The sequence below is a fragment of the Indicator indicator genome, chromosome Z, assembly GCF_027791375.1.
Source record: "Indicator indicator isolate 239-I01 chromosome Z, UM_Iind_1.1, whole genome shotgun sequence".
In the NCBI taxonomy this organism is placed as follows: domain Eukaryota; kingdom Metazoa; phylum Chordata; class Aves; order Piciformes; family Indicatoridae; genus Indicator; species Indicator indicator.
The window spans coordinates 34,010,841-34,030,721 of NC_072053.1; the positions used below are offsets into that span (position 1 = coordinate 34,010,841).

General features: G+C 35.8%; 1 protein-coding gene across 1 annotated transcript in view; it reads left to right on the forward strand.

The window, feature by feature from the left end:
* Positions 1–19,881, forward strand: part of AP3B1 (adaptor related protein complex 3 subunit beta 1) — a 141,095-nt gene that overhangs the window by 61,824 nt on the left and 59,390 nt on the right. Inside the window, exons 14-20 of the mRNA XM_054398147.1 lie at positions 3,121–3,297; positions 10,244–10,430; positions 11,382–11,512; positions 13,620–13,728; positions 15,141–15,297; positions 17,862–18,019; positions 19,624–19,637. Coding sequence (XP_054254122.1) covers positions 3,121–3,297; positions 10,244–10,430; positions 11,382–11,512; positions 13,620–13,728; positions 15,141–15,297; positions 17,862–18,019; positions 19,624–19,637 — 933 coding nt within the window. The remainder of the gene's footprint in view (positions 1–3,120; positions 3,298–10,243; positions 10,431–11,381; positions 11,513–13,619; positions 13,729–15,140; positions 15,298–17,861; positions 18,020–19,623; positions 19,638–19,881) is intronic.

The window sequence follows — 19,881 nt, forward strand, 5'->3', positions numbered from 1 at the left end:
AATATAACATCAGGCAAAGTAATTTACAGTCCTGTTTGCCTTTGAGGATAATGCAGAGTAGGGCTGAATAATGAAAATATTATTTCCTGCATTTTTGTCAGTTCAAGGTCCCTACTTAAGCTCTACTAGAAAAGACAGTGCAGGTTTACAAGTGGCTTCATTTTTTGTATGCTGTTTTGAATGCACTGGAAACAAGGGCTGCAGGATCATGCACTTCATATACATGGTTGAGGACTGGAAGACGTAAATAGGGAAAAAGAAATCTGAAAATGCTGTGCTATTTTGATCCCAAATGAATCCAGTGACACAGAAACATTAGGTTCGTCCGTTGGACACACTGTTCATTAAACTGACTTCCAGTCAGGATTTGTTTGAAAAAGTCTCTAACTGATATTGATTCCTGTTGAACAAAATTGTGTTTAATATCTACAGTACTTACCTAGCAAGCTAACCATGTGGTTAAAAGGCAGTCTTGTAAGAAATTTTCTGTCTTCCTTCTGTCACTTTTTTCAAATTAGGCTTTGTTTAGTCTATGTATTTTACATTATAAAATAGTTTATTAATCTAATAATTACATTTTACAAACAGAAAAAGAAATGAAAAGAGTGAAGCACTGTGCTTAAATGCACACCATTTAAATGCATAAATATATTTTGTTGTTTTAAAATGTAGTTCTGGGTTTAACAATGAAGAGTGCAATACCAATGTTTGTCTTTCATAATTATGTTATTGAAATTGGTGTGCTCTCTCAGGTACTTTTGCTTTATGAAAAGACAATAATAGGAAGATTAATGTTTCTGAGAGGCTGTTGCCCAAACTCTAGTACTTGGTGGTCTCTTGTAGAATTCTAATATTTTAACAAGTCTATAATGAAAGCTCTTAGAAAAATAAATCTAGCATAGCTAAAGTCTGAAGTTGCCTATATATTCTTATTTGGAGGTATCTATCTGTACAGCAGGCAACTTGAACTACTCCAATAGTGGAAAATTTAATGTACCACTCAATTACTATTCTTTAGCCCAATTTAAAATAATAGATTGGGAGTGAGGTCTTAATGCAGTGTAACCTTTGGAACATTAGAAATAACCTCTTTCCCTTCTGAAATCAGTGTACAAGTAATGGCATCTGTCTTACTGTTTCACAGATGAACATATTCTGACTGGATTTAAAGTTCTTTTTATATTTAGGAGCTGTCTGGTAGCTTGTTCCCCTCTCCCACACTGTAAGCTTCAAGACCATTTCAATGCTCTCAATACATTGCTACTTCTACAATAAGCATTTTTTCCTGTAGTTAGAATTAACATCTCACAAGGGGATTTTTTGTTGTACTCCAGTATTTTGTCTTTCCATGATTTCATTGCTTTGTCCTCTGTTTTCCCCACGACATGTCTGTTTCTGTTTTTGTTAGCATGTGTATTTGCAACAATGTGAAAGTACAGAGGCAATCAAGCTTTTATTCAAAGCTGTTCCAAACTTCTTGTGCAGTACATCGTGTTTGTTCATTAAAATTTCTCCTGAAATCATTTCTCCTGAACTGATTTCAGTAGTGTTGCTTGTGGGCCATGTGTTAGAGACTGTGGACGGTATTTTGGGATTTGCTATCCTGAACTTTTGGTAGTTTCTTTGTTGCCTTTCATGAACGGAACTGGAAAGCAGTACTTTCCATTTCTATGTGTATACAGAGTAGGGTACTTATGAGTTGATTCCCATCACAATTCTGAGAAATAGATATTAATATATGAATAGCTGACATATGCTGAAAAGTTAAAACATACATAAAAGATACTAAGAATTAGTGCTTTGAGAACCAAAATGCTGAATGTTTAATGCTTGTTTCTCCTATGAATCTTACCTAAGGCAGAACTCACACTGGCTTAGGTGTGAGCCTATTAAAAAAAAGATCACTGTATATGCAGGGAGTAACAGTAAATATTAGTACTAATGTGGGTTTTTTTTACTTTTTTAGAAAAAGCAGCAAAATTAGCTGAAATTGCAGGTACAGTTGGAAGCTTTCCTTTTTTCCACACTACAGTCAGTCATTTGGTGGGATAGAACATGTTTTTCCACTGATTCTTCAACTTCTGTTGAACAGCAGTCTGTACAGAAATGACAGCACCACAGTCTGTAGACATTATGCAAGACATGCTTCTGCCTAGAAGAATTTTCTCATCATATGCTTCCTTCCTTACTCTCAAGGAAGGAGAACAGTGTTTTCAGGGAGCTGTGTAACATAGATTTAATTTTTAATTTGACCACCAGGTAATACAGGCTAACTCACCTTTGAGAAGAGTGGGAGTGTATTACTTTGTTTAGCTCCTAACTGCTTCTAGTTAAACTCTGTGTAGAGCATGAAATTCTGTTTCCTTCTGTGCTTTCTGTGTTACTTCCTCTTCATCTGTGACAGTACTGCACTTTTAAAGTTGGCACCATGTGCTGGGAGTTCATCTAAAAACTGCTACTGCCATTTTTTTCAATGAAATAGTTAAGAAACTCCAAAACAGTAAAACTTGTGTGAAGTTTCTGGTCAGAATATTTTCAGTTAAGGGATTAGATCCCATTCAGAAATTAAGAACCCTGGTCTTGAACTCTCGTCTCTTCTGTGTTCAGCTGGCCTTGGACACTTGCAAAAATACGGATCTGTCGTAACATTTTAAATGAAAGTGAAGCAAAGACAATAATAATCTCAAAGAAATTCTTGTGCATTTAGGTAGGCAGTATTTGATGAAACTGTATTGTTGGAAACCATTCATGCAGAAACAGTCACAAAAAAATCACTGTTTTGTTTCAACATGCTGTTTAGCAGGACCTGGTGGCAAGAATTTCCAACCACACCTGGAAGGTGTGGATTCTCTTCTCAACTGCCACCAGCTTTACTGTGAGCATAAACATGTCACCTCTGTTCCATTCCTGCTCTGTCTTACGAAGCCATCATGTACATTTTGGGGTGCAAGGTCTGTTTCTTACATTTGTATAAATATTCTGTGAACCACAGTGTTAAATATTTCTTGCATAGGGATTGTCTTTAGATAGAATTTTGTTTAATGCATTACTGAACACAAGTAGAAATGTGCAAGTAGCCTTTGTGACTGTGTTAACTTAGTGGGCTCAATGCTTTTGCAGGTTCCAGTAGCGAGAGCCAGCATTCTGTGGCTCATCGGTGAATACTGTGAACGAGTTCCGAAGATCGCACCTGATGTTTTGAGAAAGACAGCCAAGAGCTTCACTAATGAAGATGACCTTGTAAAGCTGCAAATCTTAAATTTGAGTGCAAAACTCTATTTAACAAACTCAAAGCAGGTAAACTCTCTTAAGTATATGTATTTAGAGTCACAGTAGCTTTTTTTACAGTCTGTATAGATCAATGGTGATTTCTTTTGTATAAGTAACCAAAACTAGTCAATGTTATCAAAAGAAGAAAAGCTGACCATCGGTTTTTAAGAAATCTGACAGAGTAAATTTAACTGGGAGTTTTAAAGTGTGTGCCAGATTGTAAATATGAATCTAGTGATGACATTACTCTTTTTTGCCTATTTCTTTCTCAGATAAATAGTGGACTTTTTTATCTGCAGAAGTAGGAAAGATTTCTAAATTCACAGATTCACAGAGTACATCAGGTTGAAAGAGACCATCAAAGCTCATCTTGTCCAATCCCCTGGCAACAAGCAGGTACCCCTCCACTAAATCAGGCTGCTCAGAGCCACATCAAGTCTGATCTTGAATATCTCTAGGGACAGGGCCTCAACCACATCCCTGGGCAACCTGTTTCACTATTACACCACTCTCCTTATGTCCAGCCTAACTCTATCCTGCTGCAGTTTCAAACCATCCTATTGCTGGAAGCTCTTCTAAACAGTCCTTTCCAGCCTTCCTGTAGGTCCCCTTCAGATACTGAAATGTAGTTACAAAGGCTCACTGGAGCTGCCTTTTCTCCAGGCTGAACACCCCAGTTCTTTCAGCTTGTCTTCATAGGAGAGGTGATCCAGCCCTCTCACCATCTTTGTGGCCATCCTCTGGACCTGCTCCAGCAGGTCCATGTCCCTCTTGTGTTGGAGGGTCCCATAGCTGGACACAGTAGTCGAGTTAAGGTCTCACTAGAGCAGAAGAATCACCTCTCTCAACTTGCTGGCCATTCTTCTTTTGGTGCAGCCCCTTGCACTTTGTCTTATTGAACCTCATGAGATCCTCCTCAGCCACCTCTCCAGCCTGTCCAGGTATCTCTGGATGGCATCCTGTTCCTCAGTCTTATGAATTGTACCACCTTAGATTGGCATCATCTGCAAACTTGCTGAGAGTGCACTCAATCTCACTGTCTGTATCATTGATGCAGACACTGAACAGCACTGTCCCAGTACAGACCCATGAGAGACAGCATTTGTCACCTGTCTCCATCTAGACATCAAGCCATTGACCACTACCCTTTGTATGTGAACATCCAACTAATTCCTTATCCACTGAACAGTCCACCCCTGAATCCATATCTCTCCAGTTTAGAGAGAAGGACGTTGTGGTGGACTGTGTCAAAGTCTTTACAAAAGTCTAGATAGATGACACCTGTTGGTCTTCCCTTGTCCATGGATGTAGTTACACTACCATAGAAAGGTTGGTCAGGCAGGACTTGCCCTTGGTGAAGGCATGCTGACTATCTCGAATCACCTCCCTGTCCTCTATGTGTTCCAGTATAGCTTCCAGGAGGATCTGTTCCATGATCTTCCCAGGCACAGAAGTGAGGCTGACAGGTTGGTAATTTCCAGGGTCCTCTTTTCTATCCTTCTGAAAAACAGGGGCAATGTTTTTCTTCCAGTCTCTAGTGACTTCCTCTGACTGCCAGGACTTTTCAAATATTACGGAGAATGGCCTTGCAACTACATCAGCCAATTTCTTCAGAACTTTGAGATGTATCTCATCACGTTCACACAGGTTTATGTGTGCTGAGATTCCTCAGGTGGTCCTAAACTTGATCTTCTCTTACAGTGGGGAGGGAACTTTACCCTGCTTGTCTGTACCTAGTGGTCCATCAGCTTGAGAGGGAAACAGAGTAAGATTGTCGGTGAAGACTCATACAAAAAAGTTACTGAGTACTTCAGCCTTCTCATCTCTTGGTACCAACTCTCCATTCTCACTCCTCAGAGGGGGAATGCTTTCTTTACCCTTTCTTTGATGGTTAATGTACCTGTAGAAGCCCTTTTTGTTATTCTTTGTGTCCCATGCCAGGTTCAGCTCTAGCATGCTTTGACATTCCTGACCTCATCTCTACACAGTTGTGTAGGAGATTTTTTCAGATGTCATTGGCTGGATCTAAGACAAAAATTTTCAAGGGAATACTGTCCATTTAAACAAGAAGCTGTTTGTTTGTTTGTTTGTTTTTTTCAGGGTATCTAAAAGGAGATGCCAACAAAAGGCTTCGTTAGGTCTTTCCATCTGTGTTCAATATAGAGTAACTACTTTCAGCTTTTCACTGTAGTTCCAATTATTACTGTAAAAGGTTGTAAAATCAAATAATTTTTTTTCAGATGTAGAGGAAACGTATTTTGTGAGATGTATACTCTTTACTGGGCTGCCTATCTCTTTTGTTTTCCAACAGCTTAGACAACATAGAATCTTGCACCTCTAACTGTGGTGTCTTCTTGTTCCCTGATAGCTATATCCAGCTGCAGACTTGATTTGCCAGAGACTATTCTGTAAGGCATGTGGGAGATGAACTGTCTTGCCATGCATTCATATAAGAATGAACATTAGTTGTTTGCTTATACAGTCTAAAATGGGGCAGTAACAAAACATGACTTCTTTCTGTCAATGCTCATCTTAACAAAACTCAGGAAAGATAGGTTTGGTTATTTTAACCATATACTTTTGGCCCATTGCATAATTTACTAATTTTCCCTATGATTCTTGACATTTTACACTAATCTTTCCATACCGTATTTGCCTACAGGGCAATACAGTCATACAATCATTGCCTACAGGGAAATGGTGATTTCTGTGATGCTTGTTTTTCCAGTTTCATTTCTTACTATGTTTTAAACTATCATCGTAAGTGTGGCATAACCCTTTATTCAAATACAGGAATGATGCTAAAGCAGAAGGCACTGTCTTTTGAGATGCTTACTAAATGATTAATTTCCTCTTTTAGGTTGTGAAAAAATAAGTTGTGTTCTCAAGTGTTCAATCTATTCATATATAAAATTTTAATATATATAAGGTTTTAAGGTCCTTCTGACCTACGTTATGATGGTTTTGCCTTTATGAGGTGTCAACACTTCATATTTCCAAATCTTTATTTCCCAGAGTAACTCTTTTTGCTCATTCGATATTAAAACATTTCTTTCTGGAATGACTTACATTCCAGACATTTTTCAGTCTAATTTTTCAAACTTGAAGGAAAATCTTGTATACTTGATTGCTTAGTTGTCAGTCTGTGCTTCTTTCCTCATCCTGAGTTGAGGGTTGGACTGGATGATCTTTGAGGTGTCTTCCAAACAGATGTATTCTGTGATACTCATGCTTTTTTTCCCTTCATATTCCCACTATGTAATACTTTTATGAATCCTTTATCAGTTTCATGCAAAATCAGCTGAGTTGTAAAAATATCAAAGATAAAACATTACTTTATTGAAATGCAGTGGCAGGATAACCCAGAGACTCAAAACAACCCAAACAGATGAACTCTTTCCCAGGGTGAGGGAAAAGCGGGTAAAACTCATTTGTTAATGTATATTTGGAGAAAAGCACAAAATTTGAGAAGAAATAAGACTAGGTTTTCACCCTGTTTTTGCAAATCTATTTTATTGGTTGATAATTCCCTTAGGCATCTGTTCAAACAATTAATGCAGCAGAATGCTTTTTAAGGTTCAGGATTTCTTACAAGAATTTCCATTATCCTTTAAATCCTGTGATCACTGCATGAATTTTCAAAGGCTGCTTATAATTTAAGGAAGACTTCCACGTTCAGTCCTGTCTGCATAAATATGTAATAAGAATAGAGGATCCTCTGATTGGTAAACTTGCTTCCTCATAAAGATAAAGATAGTTATGCAGAAAATGTCATCTAATTGTCTTAGCTGTTTCGTGCATATAGCAGGAAGAATAAAGAAATTATGATGGATTTCTATTGTATAATGCAGTAGAGGTCCTGCCAGAAAAAGTCGTAGTGTGTTCATAGCTGTGTCAAATGTGGTTTAGCACAATAGCTTTATCTAATGTATCTAAAGAATAAAGATATTGCAAGCTAATGATACCAAAGAGTGGACAGATAGCTGTTTCTCTTCCACAGTAGAGCCTCATCTGTTGATACTTGGTGAAACACTACCAAAATGTTAATTGGTGCAACTATAGGGTAGGCATTAAATTCTTGATTAGAACTATTGCCACTAGGAAATTCTGGTAATGTTGTTGAAGGGTGATGTAAGATACAGTTTTTATAACAGCCAAACCAAAATGTTCAAAAATTAGTAATAGATGATAACCATGTTGGGAATAAAATAATTATATGCCTCTGTAATGAACATGTCTATAAGATGATGTTTACATATGATAAGGTGTTACATCGCATATCCGAATACTTTGTCTTACTGTTTTACGAAGCGGTCATGGTGTGCAGATTCTGTCATTTTTCACCAAATTAACATACTTGCTCATACAATTTTCAGCTTCTTACAAGATAGTCTTTGGTTGGAAAAACTTGTGTGTATTCATTAATTGGTTTTGGTGGATTGGGTTGTGTGTTTGGGGTTGGGTTGGATTGTGTGTTTGGGGTTGAGAGGACACAGTCTCAAGCTGTGCAGGAGGAATTTTAAGCTTGATCTTAGAAAGAAGTTCTTCAGAGAGTGATTGCCCATTGGAATGGGCTGCCCAGGGAGGTGGTGGGGTCAACATGCTTGGAGAGGTGTTTAAGACTGGATGAGGCACTTAGTGCCATGGTTTAGTTGATTAGTTAGGGTTGGGTGATCACTTGGACTTAGTGATCTTGGAAGTCCATTCCAGCCTGGTTGATTCTGGGATTCTGTGTTTTTAATTAAAATTAATTGTTTCTATTAGTTACCTGCACGTAGAAAAGCTTTTCTACTTGTTTGGTTGCTTTGCTGTAAGACAAGAAAATAAATGGTTCTTGCTTTCTGCATTTGTGAAAAATATTTATACTATATATGATGTTTCTTGTACATATGAAACATTCTTCTATATAAATTTGTTGTTTCTTTATCTATTTTGGACAATATGGAAATATATTTTAGGGGAGAGTAAGGAGTGGAAGGCAAGGGAAAATATCATGGAAGAAATGATCCCATTAAAGAAAATGCAGTCTTTCAGTATCAACTCTTTATCTAACTCCATCTACACTCACTGAAAAAGTGCCCATCATGACACAAGGCCCTTAACTTTTCCTGTAGTAAAGCAATTCACAAGCAAAGACCACTGTGTTTTACGATCCGTTCTGCTTAGCTTTCTGCCATGACAGCGAGGGAGTCTTGTTTTGTTATACTGAAGAGAAGTGATGACAAAGACTGCAGTAGGTATCCCTCATTTAGTTTAATTCATGCTACCTGGGAATCCTCCCTTCCAATTCCACTTAAGTCCTAAGTCCTAAGTCCTGCATGAGTGCAGATTACATATGTTCTGTCTGATGCAATTGTTTAAAATTTTATACCTTCATATAGAAATAGTTGCCGATAAGCTGTGAAATATGTATGAGAAAATTTTGCCTTTCCCAGAGCTATGACAGTATCTTTGAGTAAAAGAATATATTTCCACAGAAACTTGGGATTCAGGGAAAAAATTGAAAAATATTTCACTGAAAGATTTTTCTAATTACGCTTTTATTGTTAATCTAATGTAATATGACTAATTTCTTCAAATATTTGGTACCATAGGGTATTTTATGAAATGCTGGCATGCACTGCATTTTATGTAATTAAATTTAAAGCAGTTATTTGTTTACTCATATTTTACTTGCAGGAGTTAGTATTCTAAAAATTCATTTTTACATCTCTAGATAAATAACTAACTTGCATCCTCACAGTGGAAATGATTAAACTGAACTTTTTGAAGAAAATTGCAAGTGACAAAGTTGACTGATTTTTTTTTTTTCTTTAACATATTTTTCTGCTTACATAATTGAAACTGTTATTGTTATAACAAAAGCATAATAAACAAGATAAATCCTAAAATAAATAAATCCTCCTCAACAGTACGTTTTTAACTGTTGTTCATTCATCTGAGGTAAAATACTAAAATTTGCTTCCTTATTATGGTATATTACCTTTGCTCTTTCCTGTTTGCTTGTATATAAGTAAAGTGGCATACTGCTTTCTAATACATACAAGTCTGTTCAGCACTATTGTTCTGGTTCCACTATGTTATTTCTGAGATACTAGGAAAGTCTTCCTGCTTTTTCCTTCTTTTTTTTTTCCCCCCTCATTATTTTTTATTTTGTTTGTTTTAAAAATTTGACTGGAGTATTAGAATTATTTAATGCATGTTAATATTCTCAGACATCAAATTAGGAAGTCCTATTATTCTGTAAAAAGCTGTGATAATATAAGTTGCTCTCTTACATAAATAAATAAATGACCGATATTACTGGAGGCTTTAAGCTTCAAGAAAAAAAATGGAAGAAGTCTTTTATCCTGGTTTTTAGAGGGCATCAGCAGCTTGCTTTTATGAAAAAGTAACAGCTAAATGCACTGCAAATAATTTGCAGTAATCCAGTTCAGTGATTCATGTGTCTGCTTTAATGGGTCATAATTCAGTATAAAGTAACTGAGTGCAGTCAGAGTGCAGACACTGCTTATGCCAGGGACAGTATCTCTTCATAAAACACACCTCAGCAGAAGCAGTTTGCCAGCCCCCTAATACCCTCTGATGTTTTGATGTCCTGCATATTTTTCCGATTAAGTTTTGAGTGCCATGTTTTTAGTTGTATTTCCACATTCATTATCCTCACGTAGACCCTTCAGCGGGTTTGCCATATATGATTATTTTTTTAATGATGCCTTTCTTTCCACTTCAGCAGTTTAATAATCTAGCACATGGCTGCTTCTCAGTACTCAGCATTCACCTCCCCAGTACAGAAGAGGACATGTGCTTTGGCTGCAGAATTCCATTTGCAGCTTTAGAAATGCATATTCCCTGTGGAACAACATTTGTTTGACATAACCATTCATTTTTATTACCTCTTTAAATATGTTTATCCAGAGTTATCAATAATCATAAATAACCTGTATTCTGTTCTTGTCCTGTTTTTCCACAGACAAAATTGCTTACCCAGTACGTATTAAATCTCGGCAAGTATGATCAAAGCTACGACATCAGAGATCGTACAAGATTTATTAGGCAGCTTATTGTTCCGAATGAGAAGAGTGGAGCTTTAAGCAAATATGCCAAAAAAATATTTCTGGCACAGAAGCCTGCCCCATTGCTTGAGTCTCCTTTTAAAGGTACAACTGCTAAAATAATTTGGGATATGTTCATTGTGTAAAGGAATATAGCAGCCTATTCTTTTGCAACATATAGTCACAAATTGCGTCACTTAGCAAACACAAATGATTAATATGCACAGCTACTTGCTCTGCTTACTTGCTTTTTGGCAAGTGGGGTTTACATGTTGCAAACACGGGGCATTTCTCTGGTGATAAATCCTGACAAACTGATCCGTGTTTCTATTTGTGTGGATTTTAAGTTTTATTCAAATATAGAAGGTGTCTTTTGAGGAAAACTATTCTTCCATTTAGGAAAATAGGTTTAGGCCTTTTTTTTTTTTTTTTTTTTGCTTTAATAGAAGATTTATAATGTGACTATTACAGATATATTATGAAACTGAAATAAATTGCATTTCAATAGATTAGATTTTCTCCAAAATCATAATTTTACCTGTGCTTTCTCTGTCTTAACAAGTAAGAACTACTGTGTCTTCTCAAATTAAAAGGTTATTAGGTTAACTTAATTTAAAATACTTTGTTATTGTGATGATCTAAAATTTTAATTTTCATACTTAGTTCCAGTTTTGAAGCTCTAAAAGGAGCTCCATTTTGAAGAAAAACTATTAAAATTCTGGATGTGTTTGTGCCAAGACATGTATATGGATTGTTTAACTGTGCTGTCATTCTTAATATTCACAGTAAAGTAATTTTTAGAGAAGCTACATTTCAGAGCAACACCTCTAAACACACTGACTGATTAGCTTTTTTATTGACCATTATGGGGGAGATTATTGTAATCTATGGACTGAAATCAGTTTTTTGACCTATGAAGAGCTTCCTAGTTTATATTTATTCCATGACATTTGAGGTAATATAATGGCAATTACCTTTAGCCCTGATTAAGATTGCTCTTTGTGGTAGAGCTCATGGTGTTCATGTATTTCTCCCCTCCCTCCTTTTTTTTAATAGATCGGGATCATTTCCAGCTTGGCACCTTGTCTCACACACTGAACAGCCGAGCTACTGGCTACCTGGAGCTGTCCGACTGGCCAGAGGTGGCACCTGACCCCTCCGTCCGAAATGTCGATGTAGCTGAGTCGGTATGTCAGCATCATTAAAAGTAACTTTGCTGAAGGCACTCATTAATATAGAATATTAGCCTAAAATAAAAGTATTTAAATACTATCTGTTCATTGTACTGAAAAATTCCGATGCATGTGAACATCTGTGTTGCTTATTTTAGCTTGGAAATGGAACTTTTGGAGATCTGTACAATGCTTGCAGAGAAGTGAATCAACTCTAGGTCACTTCTGCTTTGCTCGTGGATTAATTGGGCTTTTTCTCCTCTACCTTGCTTTTGATTTCATACCTCTTCTATTCATGTGCTGCAGTATGCCAATTGCTGTTAATGATGAATATAGCCAGACTACCAAACCAGGAGGTGAGCATAGGTTTGTTCATGGACAATTCCAAGTCTAGACAGAAAAAAACAGGTGATATAAACAGAAGTCATGGGGGGAAAACTACGTATGTGCTGAAGTGTGAAGCTGGGAGGAGAACAGGGTTTAAATTTCAGATCACCTGGAATGAATTTGGAAAGTTAGGAAAATGTCATCTATCGATGTTACAGGGCTGGTCTTTTACTACCAATAGCTTTTTGTTACTGGATTGTAAACAGGCAAAGTCGTTTTCTGGTACCGGAGTTGCAATTTATGTGTCAGGTACTAGCATCCTACTAAATGTCAGTGAAAACTATTGAACAGTAACAGAAAGAGAAATGTACTAAAACATTGTGTGCTGATGTTTCTCCCAAAGGTATGCCATTGTAACAGGTATATCCAGAAGACCACATGGGCTTTGTTGTAAGCCAGCTTCTACACTAAATTACACATTAATTAATTTGCATATAAGATATTAGGCATAGAATGAGCAGAGAAAATTCTTAAAAATAACTTGCAGAATGCAATGAACAACAATGTGGTAGAAGAAGCATTTCTCCTTAGTGCTTTAATACTATTTGTCTCTGTTCTTGCATACATTTCAGGAAAAGACAGATATTTGAGTACAAACTTTTGAAAGCTTTTATGGCAAGAATCTCAGAGCAATCAGCTCAAACAAGGTTTTATAAATCATAGGATTAGCATGAAAGAATGTGAGAGGTGCCTTTGTTCATAAAACCAAATATTGCAGGAAGTCAGTCAAATGGAGTAACACCCTCATGCAACATATGTATAACATCTCCCTTTAACCATGTAGATCTCAAAATAAACATGCAAATCCTTTACCCCTGGCTTTTTTGTTTGGGGTTTTTTTGGAGTCTCGTCATTAATTTGTGATTCCTGTAACACTGCATGTGCCCTCACAAAGCATGTGAGTGAAACTGAGTTGCTAAGCTGCAATGCACAATTAAATTGTCATTTATGTCTAAAAGAATATTGGCTTTTAAAAATACTAGTTTCTGGGTGGAGCATTATAAAGCTTTATCAGCTTTCGATATTTAAGAGGAAGCCAGTATGTCTCTAGAGCTGTACACCATTGCAGATCACTGTTAGAGCTCTTTCTTAAGTTAGTGTTACTCCAGATCAGAGTGACCACTGAGGCAGACCTCTACCACTGTTGTTATAGTTGTCTGCCTATTTGTGTTTTTTCCTGGCCAGAGTTTTTGTTTTGCTTTTTTAGTAGTACAAGGGGATATGGAGAGAAAATAAGTCTGACCAAAGTATTGCTGTGTTCTGGTGTTCTCTTGCTGATGAGAATTACTTTTATTTGGAGAATTTCAAAGGAACTGCAATCTAATTCCTCTGTGGCTGTCAAAAGTTCAGTTGCCTAATGGGTCTTCATCTGGTTTTCCCTTTAAATTTAGGGCAACAAGCCATATTTATGCTTCAGTAAATATGGTAAACTCACTAAGCTAAACTCAAGTGGATGAAGAGATAGAACTCTCAGACTTCAAGGTCTTTTGGCATAGAAATTTATTTATAGTTACTGATGCTTTTAATCTGCTTTATTAAATATTTTTCTGAACTCTAACAGATATATTGTACCTTTTATAGGTACGTACAAAACTTTTAGTTCTCCTAATTGTGTAAAGAGAAGTTTAATAATTTTTCTTGACTTAATACTAGTATTGCATTTTTCTTTGCTGAATTGTGTGTATATTTTTGTATTGGTTCTTGTAAAAGTAAACAAGTTGAAATTTATTTACAGGCAAAAGAATGGACTGGAATTCTAGGTAAGATGAAAAAAGAGAAAACTGAAAAGTTCTACTCTGATTCAGAAGAAGAGGAAGATGAATCTGCCAGTACCAGTGCATCAGGTAGGTGTTTGGAAAGCAAATTGCATCTCTGCTGCATCTTTATCTTCAATGCTGACTGCTGTTTAAAAAGAACTGGGAAAAAAAACCCAAAACCAACCAAACAAAAAAACAACATGTATGTATGGATAAAGTCAGGAAATCAGGGAGGAAACTTTACATTCACCATGGCTGGGTAATAACTGCTAATTTTTCAGGTATAGCATTTGTGTTCATTGAATGAGCTGAAGTTTGTTTTGTTTCCCAGTTAAAAAAGTTGGCATGCTATTTTCATCCTGCTTTGTGTCTAGGAAGAGCAGTGAGTTTGTAACTCCAACTGAAACTAAAGGCACCTAACTTTTTTTTGTGAACAGTGTCCATATGCTTCATTTTTGGGAGCCGTTAGGTCTTGAATATTTTTTTAAATTCATGAAATTCATTCATTTTAAATTAATTAAATTTTTGCATTTGTTGATGAACTACTATTTTGATACCATGCACTGTCGTGCTGATAAATTATCAAACTGGTTAATTTTGTAGTCTTTCATGGGGTTTATTCAGTAAATTATGTTACAGTATTGCTCTCAAGTTCTACATTACTTTTTATTTTAATAGAGGTGATGGAGAAAATAACGGGCAGCTGCCTATCAGTTTCAGTGAGCAAAGGCTCTTTTGACTGGTCAGTGTGAGATAGGCAGTTCCCCAAGGCAGCCATTTCAGTAAACGTTAATGTAGTGCAGATGTAGTGAGGAACATCATTCTGTCAGGTTCAGACTTTTGGCAGAAAAATTGTTTAGCGTTAGAGACTTAAAAGCATTGTCAGCATCTAGTTGAATGGAAGATGGACACCATAATATTTGAATCTGGAACTTCTTCATTCTTGTTCCTAAACTTGAGGAAATATGCAAAACTGCTTAAGAATTATATCATTGAAATTAATATTCTCTAAAGGAAGAAAATAATGCATTCATTTCTGATATTTGAGTATTTGGTAACTACATGATTAATGAGAGGATGCATAGTTTGTTTGTCTGTGATTCAATCATCATCACTACCAGTATTCAAGAACATATTATATAATTAAGCAATTGGTTGAAAAGACAATCTTAACAGTTAAGTGAATGTATAGATTACAGAGTTTGAGGTCATCTCCAGTTCCAGATGGGGTTATGTAATTTTGAAAAATCCACATGCAACTGATTCATTACTGCAATTTCTAATTTGATAAATAGTGTAGGCCAAAGTGGACAGGTCTTTAACCAACAATATTTTCCAAGTGTTAGGGGAAAGAAGTTCTCATGTGCTTTTAGCATGGGGTTAACAATGCTAAAGTTTGCAACTGTATCTTGAGATAGTAAGGCATTGTTCTATTGAAAAAAATACATTCCTAAAATGATAATTTAGAAAAAAGTTGCAAGACTTTTTTTTTATTTCAGAGAGTGAGTCTAGCAGTGAAAGTGAAAAGGAAGATAAGGAGGAAGACAGCAGTGATGAGAGTAGTGGGGATTCCTCTTCCACTGAAGAATCAAGTGACAGTGAATCGGATAACAAAGAAAGTACTGCAAAGAAAACATCTAGAGCTGCTGATGAAAGGTAGATATACATTATAATTTTTAATGATACTAGCTGTTAAAACAGTCTTCCAGCAAACAGTCAGGTTAAGTCTTTCATTGGTCTTTTTTGGGGGGCTCTTTTGGCCAAAGAGTGATATCTGCTGTTTCAGTGTATGCCAGTGTTATTCAACAAACTGAGTTTGTATTTCCATTAATCAGGGTACTTTTATGTTTGGAATTAATTTCTGACTTCAGTAAAATCTTGGGTGGCTTTTTGAAAATTCATGTAACCTTGGGAGGCTGTGAATAAGTGATCAAACAGTTGTGTGAGACACTTAATTACCTTTTGCAGCAATTTTGCTGAGAGCTAAAATTAAGTCCTTCAACACTTCGCCATTATGTAACTAAGACAATTGATTTTTCTAAATAATGTTATATTAAAAAGATTATGATCCCAATATTAGAGGCAAGGGCTGTGAAGGGAAACGGTCATAAGATATTTAAGTGTTAGCGCTTTTTAAGATTGCCCATTATCAACAGCATTATCATGTATTAAAGTATCATTAAAATTTTGAGTAATTGGGTCTAATACCTTGGATTGTATGAATCTGTTTCTTCCACTGCTGTCAGCAAGTGGCCTCTGCAGACATGATCGCCCTTTACTCTGTAGTCTGCTGCCAGCTCACTTGATGAGTTTGCAGCTTAGCTCAGTCGTGGCTGACAGCACTGATTGGGGTGCAGTACGCACTCTGCTCCTTTTATTACAGACAGTAATTAAAGCAGCTCGCCTTGCCACTTCCATAACAAACACAGCATAATGCCCTAATTATGACTTTATTAATTTAAGTCAGGATTTAATGATTTTAAAAGTGATTTATATTGTTTTTCCTGTTCAGAACAAATGAAATCTGTAGGTTAAATTAATACAGGCTTTTCATCATCACAAATTTAAAAAGCTAGTTACCAGTAAATTCTTTTCATTAGAATAACATCTGAAATTTTAAGCAGTAAGGTAAACAATGATTACCCATCAACACTGGCTGATGTACAATAACATTTTTAATCTTCAAATCTGGTTTTAAAGATAGCTAAGTTTTTGAAAAACAACTTCATTTATGTAGTTTGGTTCACAGTAACTTCTTTGATGCAATGACAGCTTCTGTTCAGTGGCAATGAGGAAAATGTAGATAATTTTTTTGCGCCATAATTTTAACAATCAGAAATACTACATTAGATTGTTTTAGTGAAGTGTACTAATTTCATTCTTATTTTGCAAGGTTCATTTAAGGAAAAAAAATGCTCATGGTTATAATTTGTATGTTTGATTTCAATCTTCAGCTACAGGGATGGGCATTATTAGCACAGCTTAAATGTTAGTCTTGACTTGTAATAATTTCATTAAGCTTGATTTAGGCAATTCAGTCCTGGGAGGTTATAGGTAGGCAGAAAGCATTGCCCTGACTATTTTCTTTTCTGTCATGTTACATTTTTCAAATCCCCATCTCTGTATATTTCTCTTATAAAAACATTGCTATATCAAACAGTAATGCAGCATAGTATGTTATTTCATACTGCTTCTGAAGCTAAGCAAAAATATGTAACAACTTATTTTGAGTCCAAAGGAACTTTTAAGTGGTCTGGATATGTTTAATTATTATTGACCTTGTTACCTTTCAAGCACTTCAGTAACCACTCTGTTGTCCTGGGGAGGCAGCTTAATCAGTTGGTGTATGAAACACCTGATTTGGATGTATGGAATGGTTGCCTGCAGATCCAAGAATAGAGGGAAATCTTCCTATGTGCAGTATTAATTTATCTGCTGCATGACAACTATTAGAAAACAGTTTTAATTTCCATCGAAATTTCTAGGTAGTAACTTCCCCTGGGAAAAAACGCTAATCTGCTGATCGGTACTTAACAATGTTATTAGAAGTGACAAGGCAGATTTTAATAATATTCAGTAGCTGTTAGCATAGAGCAACATAATCCAACATTGCTAAAATAAGCAGAACTTCACTGTGTGAAGAATAGTGTCTGTGAAGCCCATTAGCTGCAAGGTACTTAGTATGGCCAAGGTGTCAGAATGTAATAGCTGTTCTGTATAAACTCTTTAATGGGCTGAAATTTTGTAGGTATTACAGGTCTTACTTCTGATTTAGAAGAATTAAAAAAGGAATAAATTCAAGGCATCGACTACTTTTTTAAAGTAATTTTACTCTGTACAACATCTTATAACGCATCAAGATTATGTTAATCATGTGTGGGATAGTCTGAAAATGTCTTTGTGAAAGAGAGTTTCTGTATTTCTTTCTGAAATGTTACAAGCTTGATACATTGAAATAATATTTTCAATATTTAATGTGTTCACAATTTTATTTGACTGTTTCACTGGTTTAGATTATATATGATGATTTACTGGTGATGGAACAGTTTTTTGTACCCTTAAATAAGCTACTACTACTGCCATCTTAGCTGAGTTTTTAATCATAAAAAAATACTGACTTAAAACTCATTTAAAATTTCAGAATGTTAATATAGGATCTTGCCTAAGCAGATTCCTTGGGTGGTCTTGTGTGTCTCTTAATTTTTTTTTTCTATATGTAGTGATGCAGAGGACATTAAAAAGAAGGGAAAGAGGACCTCGGAAAAGACAAGTGCATCCAGTTCCTCTGATACAGAGTCCATTTCTTCAGAAGGAAGTTCTTCAGGCTCTAAGTCAGACTCAGACTCTAAGAGTGACTCTGAGTCTGGAAAATCTAGAAGTGCTACCTCTAGCAAGGTAAAAAGTGTTGGTTTGTTTTTGTTTAGTGTTTTGTCTTTTTTTTAAAAAGAAAACCAAACCAATAAAATACGGAAAGATGCATCTAACCATCTATACATGTTTCTGTCTATGGAACTGGAGATGGGCAGTGGTTTTATGGATATCTATAAAACCATAATTTCGTTTAAAAAAACTGTCCCAAAGTAGTGGGGTAGGTTAAGCAAGCAAGGTGATTTTATAATTTAAACATATATAAATAAATATATAAATTAAAGATATTTTGATTTTTAATTCTGTTACATATTTATTTTGAATACATGAAAAGTGATAGAACCTATTTAGATTACTGTTGAACTGATGAAAGCATAGTACATGGGTGGCTCACAAAAATTAATACCTGATCTGTGATGATTATTGTATTAAAATGGGGTCTTAAAGTATAGCTAGTACAGGACCTGGATCTGACAGGAAGCAGAACAAAGAAACAATATTAGCCCATTGTTTCTTAAGAGTTTGAAGACATTCCAGCAGAACCACTAGTTTTGTTTTAAAAACTCCTGTGAAAGTTGAGAATAGTGTAGTTAATGCATCTGCATGTGAGGTATATGCACAGCAGAATTAGTATTCTTCATGAGTAATCAACTTTTTAGTGCTCTCTGGTTTTGATAGGAGTAAAGCCTACAAAGGATTAGTTACTTTCTTACAATATGAAGTAGAAAACTTTCAAATATACCTTTTCAAACTGAGTTTGGAAATGTTTGAAGAAGCAAAAATATTCAATAAAGCCATTCATGTGGCAGTTGTTTTAATTGCATACCTTAGTGAAGAAAAAAAGAGGTTTAAAGCTCATTATACCCATCTAGCATTATAGAGCTAAAGCTGATATCATGAGTTGATTTCTGTTTTTCTATGTACTTTTCATTTTAAAAGTAAATTAATCAGGAGCTTTATGTTGAATCTGTTAGGGTAGACGAGTAAAAGAATTTCTGAAACTTGTCTTTCTCTTGTCTTGGTTTAAGCCCTCTGGGCAACTGAGCACCATGCATCCACTTGCTCACCCCTCCATTCCTCCAATGGGGTGGAGAGCAGGATTGGGACAAAAAGGTTAAACCTTGTGGGTTTGTGATAAGAACAGCTTAATAGGACAACATAAGAAGAAAAAAAGTGGTAATAATAATTGTATAAAGAGTGATGCACAGAACAGTTGCTTACCGTCCGGAATCCAATGCTCAGTCTGTTACCAAACTGTGATCCTTCCTTCTGCCAGCCAGCTCCCCCAGAGACATACTGAGCATCACACATCCTCTTGCCTCTTTTGGATCCTGGCTCAGCTTCTTGTGAAAGTTAACTTTATTCCAGCTAAACCCAGGATGTCATCAAATATTTCCTGTACCTGTCTGTGTATTTTATTAAAAAAATTAAAGGGTAACAATATAGGTCAGAAGTTTCCATTTTAATACTGATATGTAGTTTTGGAAGTTAAGTGATTTAAATTAAACCAAGACATTTTGGTCAGGACTCCTGTATAGATTGCTGAGTAGTCAAAACATGGGTTTTGTTCCATTTAATCCAATTGTAGAAGCTAGTGTGCAGTTGTGTTTTGAGAAGTTGAGAAGGAAGTGTCTAGCTTTATTAAGCTGCTTTGGTGTGTTTTTCCTTTAATTGAGGAGGTAAAGCTTTCTATTTTCCTAAGTCTTGAACTTACATTGTACATCGTCTTCATTTTCTAACTCTACAGGTCCACCTAGGAACTCAGTTGTAATCTTAGTTTCTAACCAATTCTACAAAGCAAAATAAAAGATTGTAGCATTTGAGAAATAGAGGTATTTCCATGGTTTGATCTTTGTTTCTGTCCAAATTCCA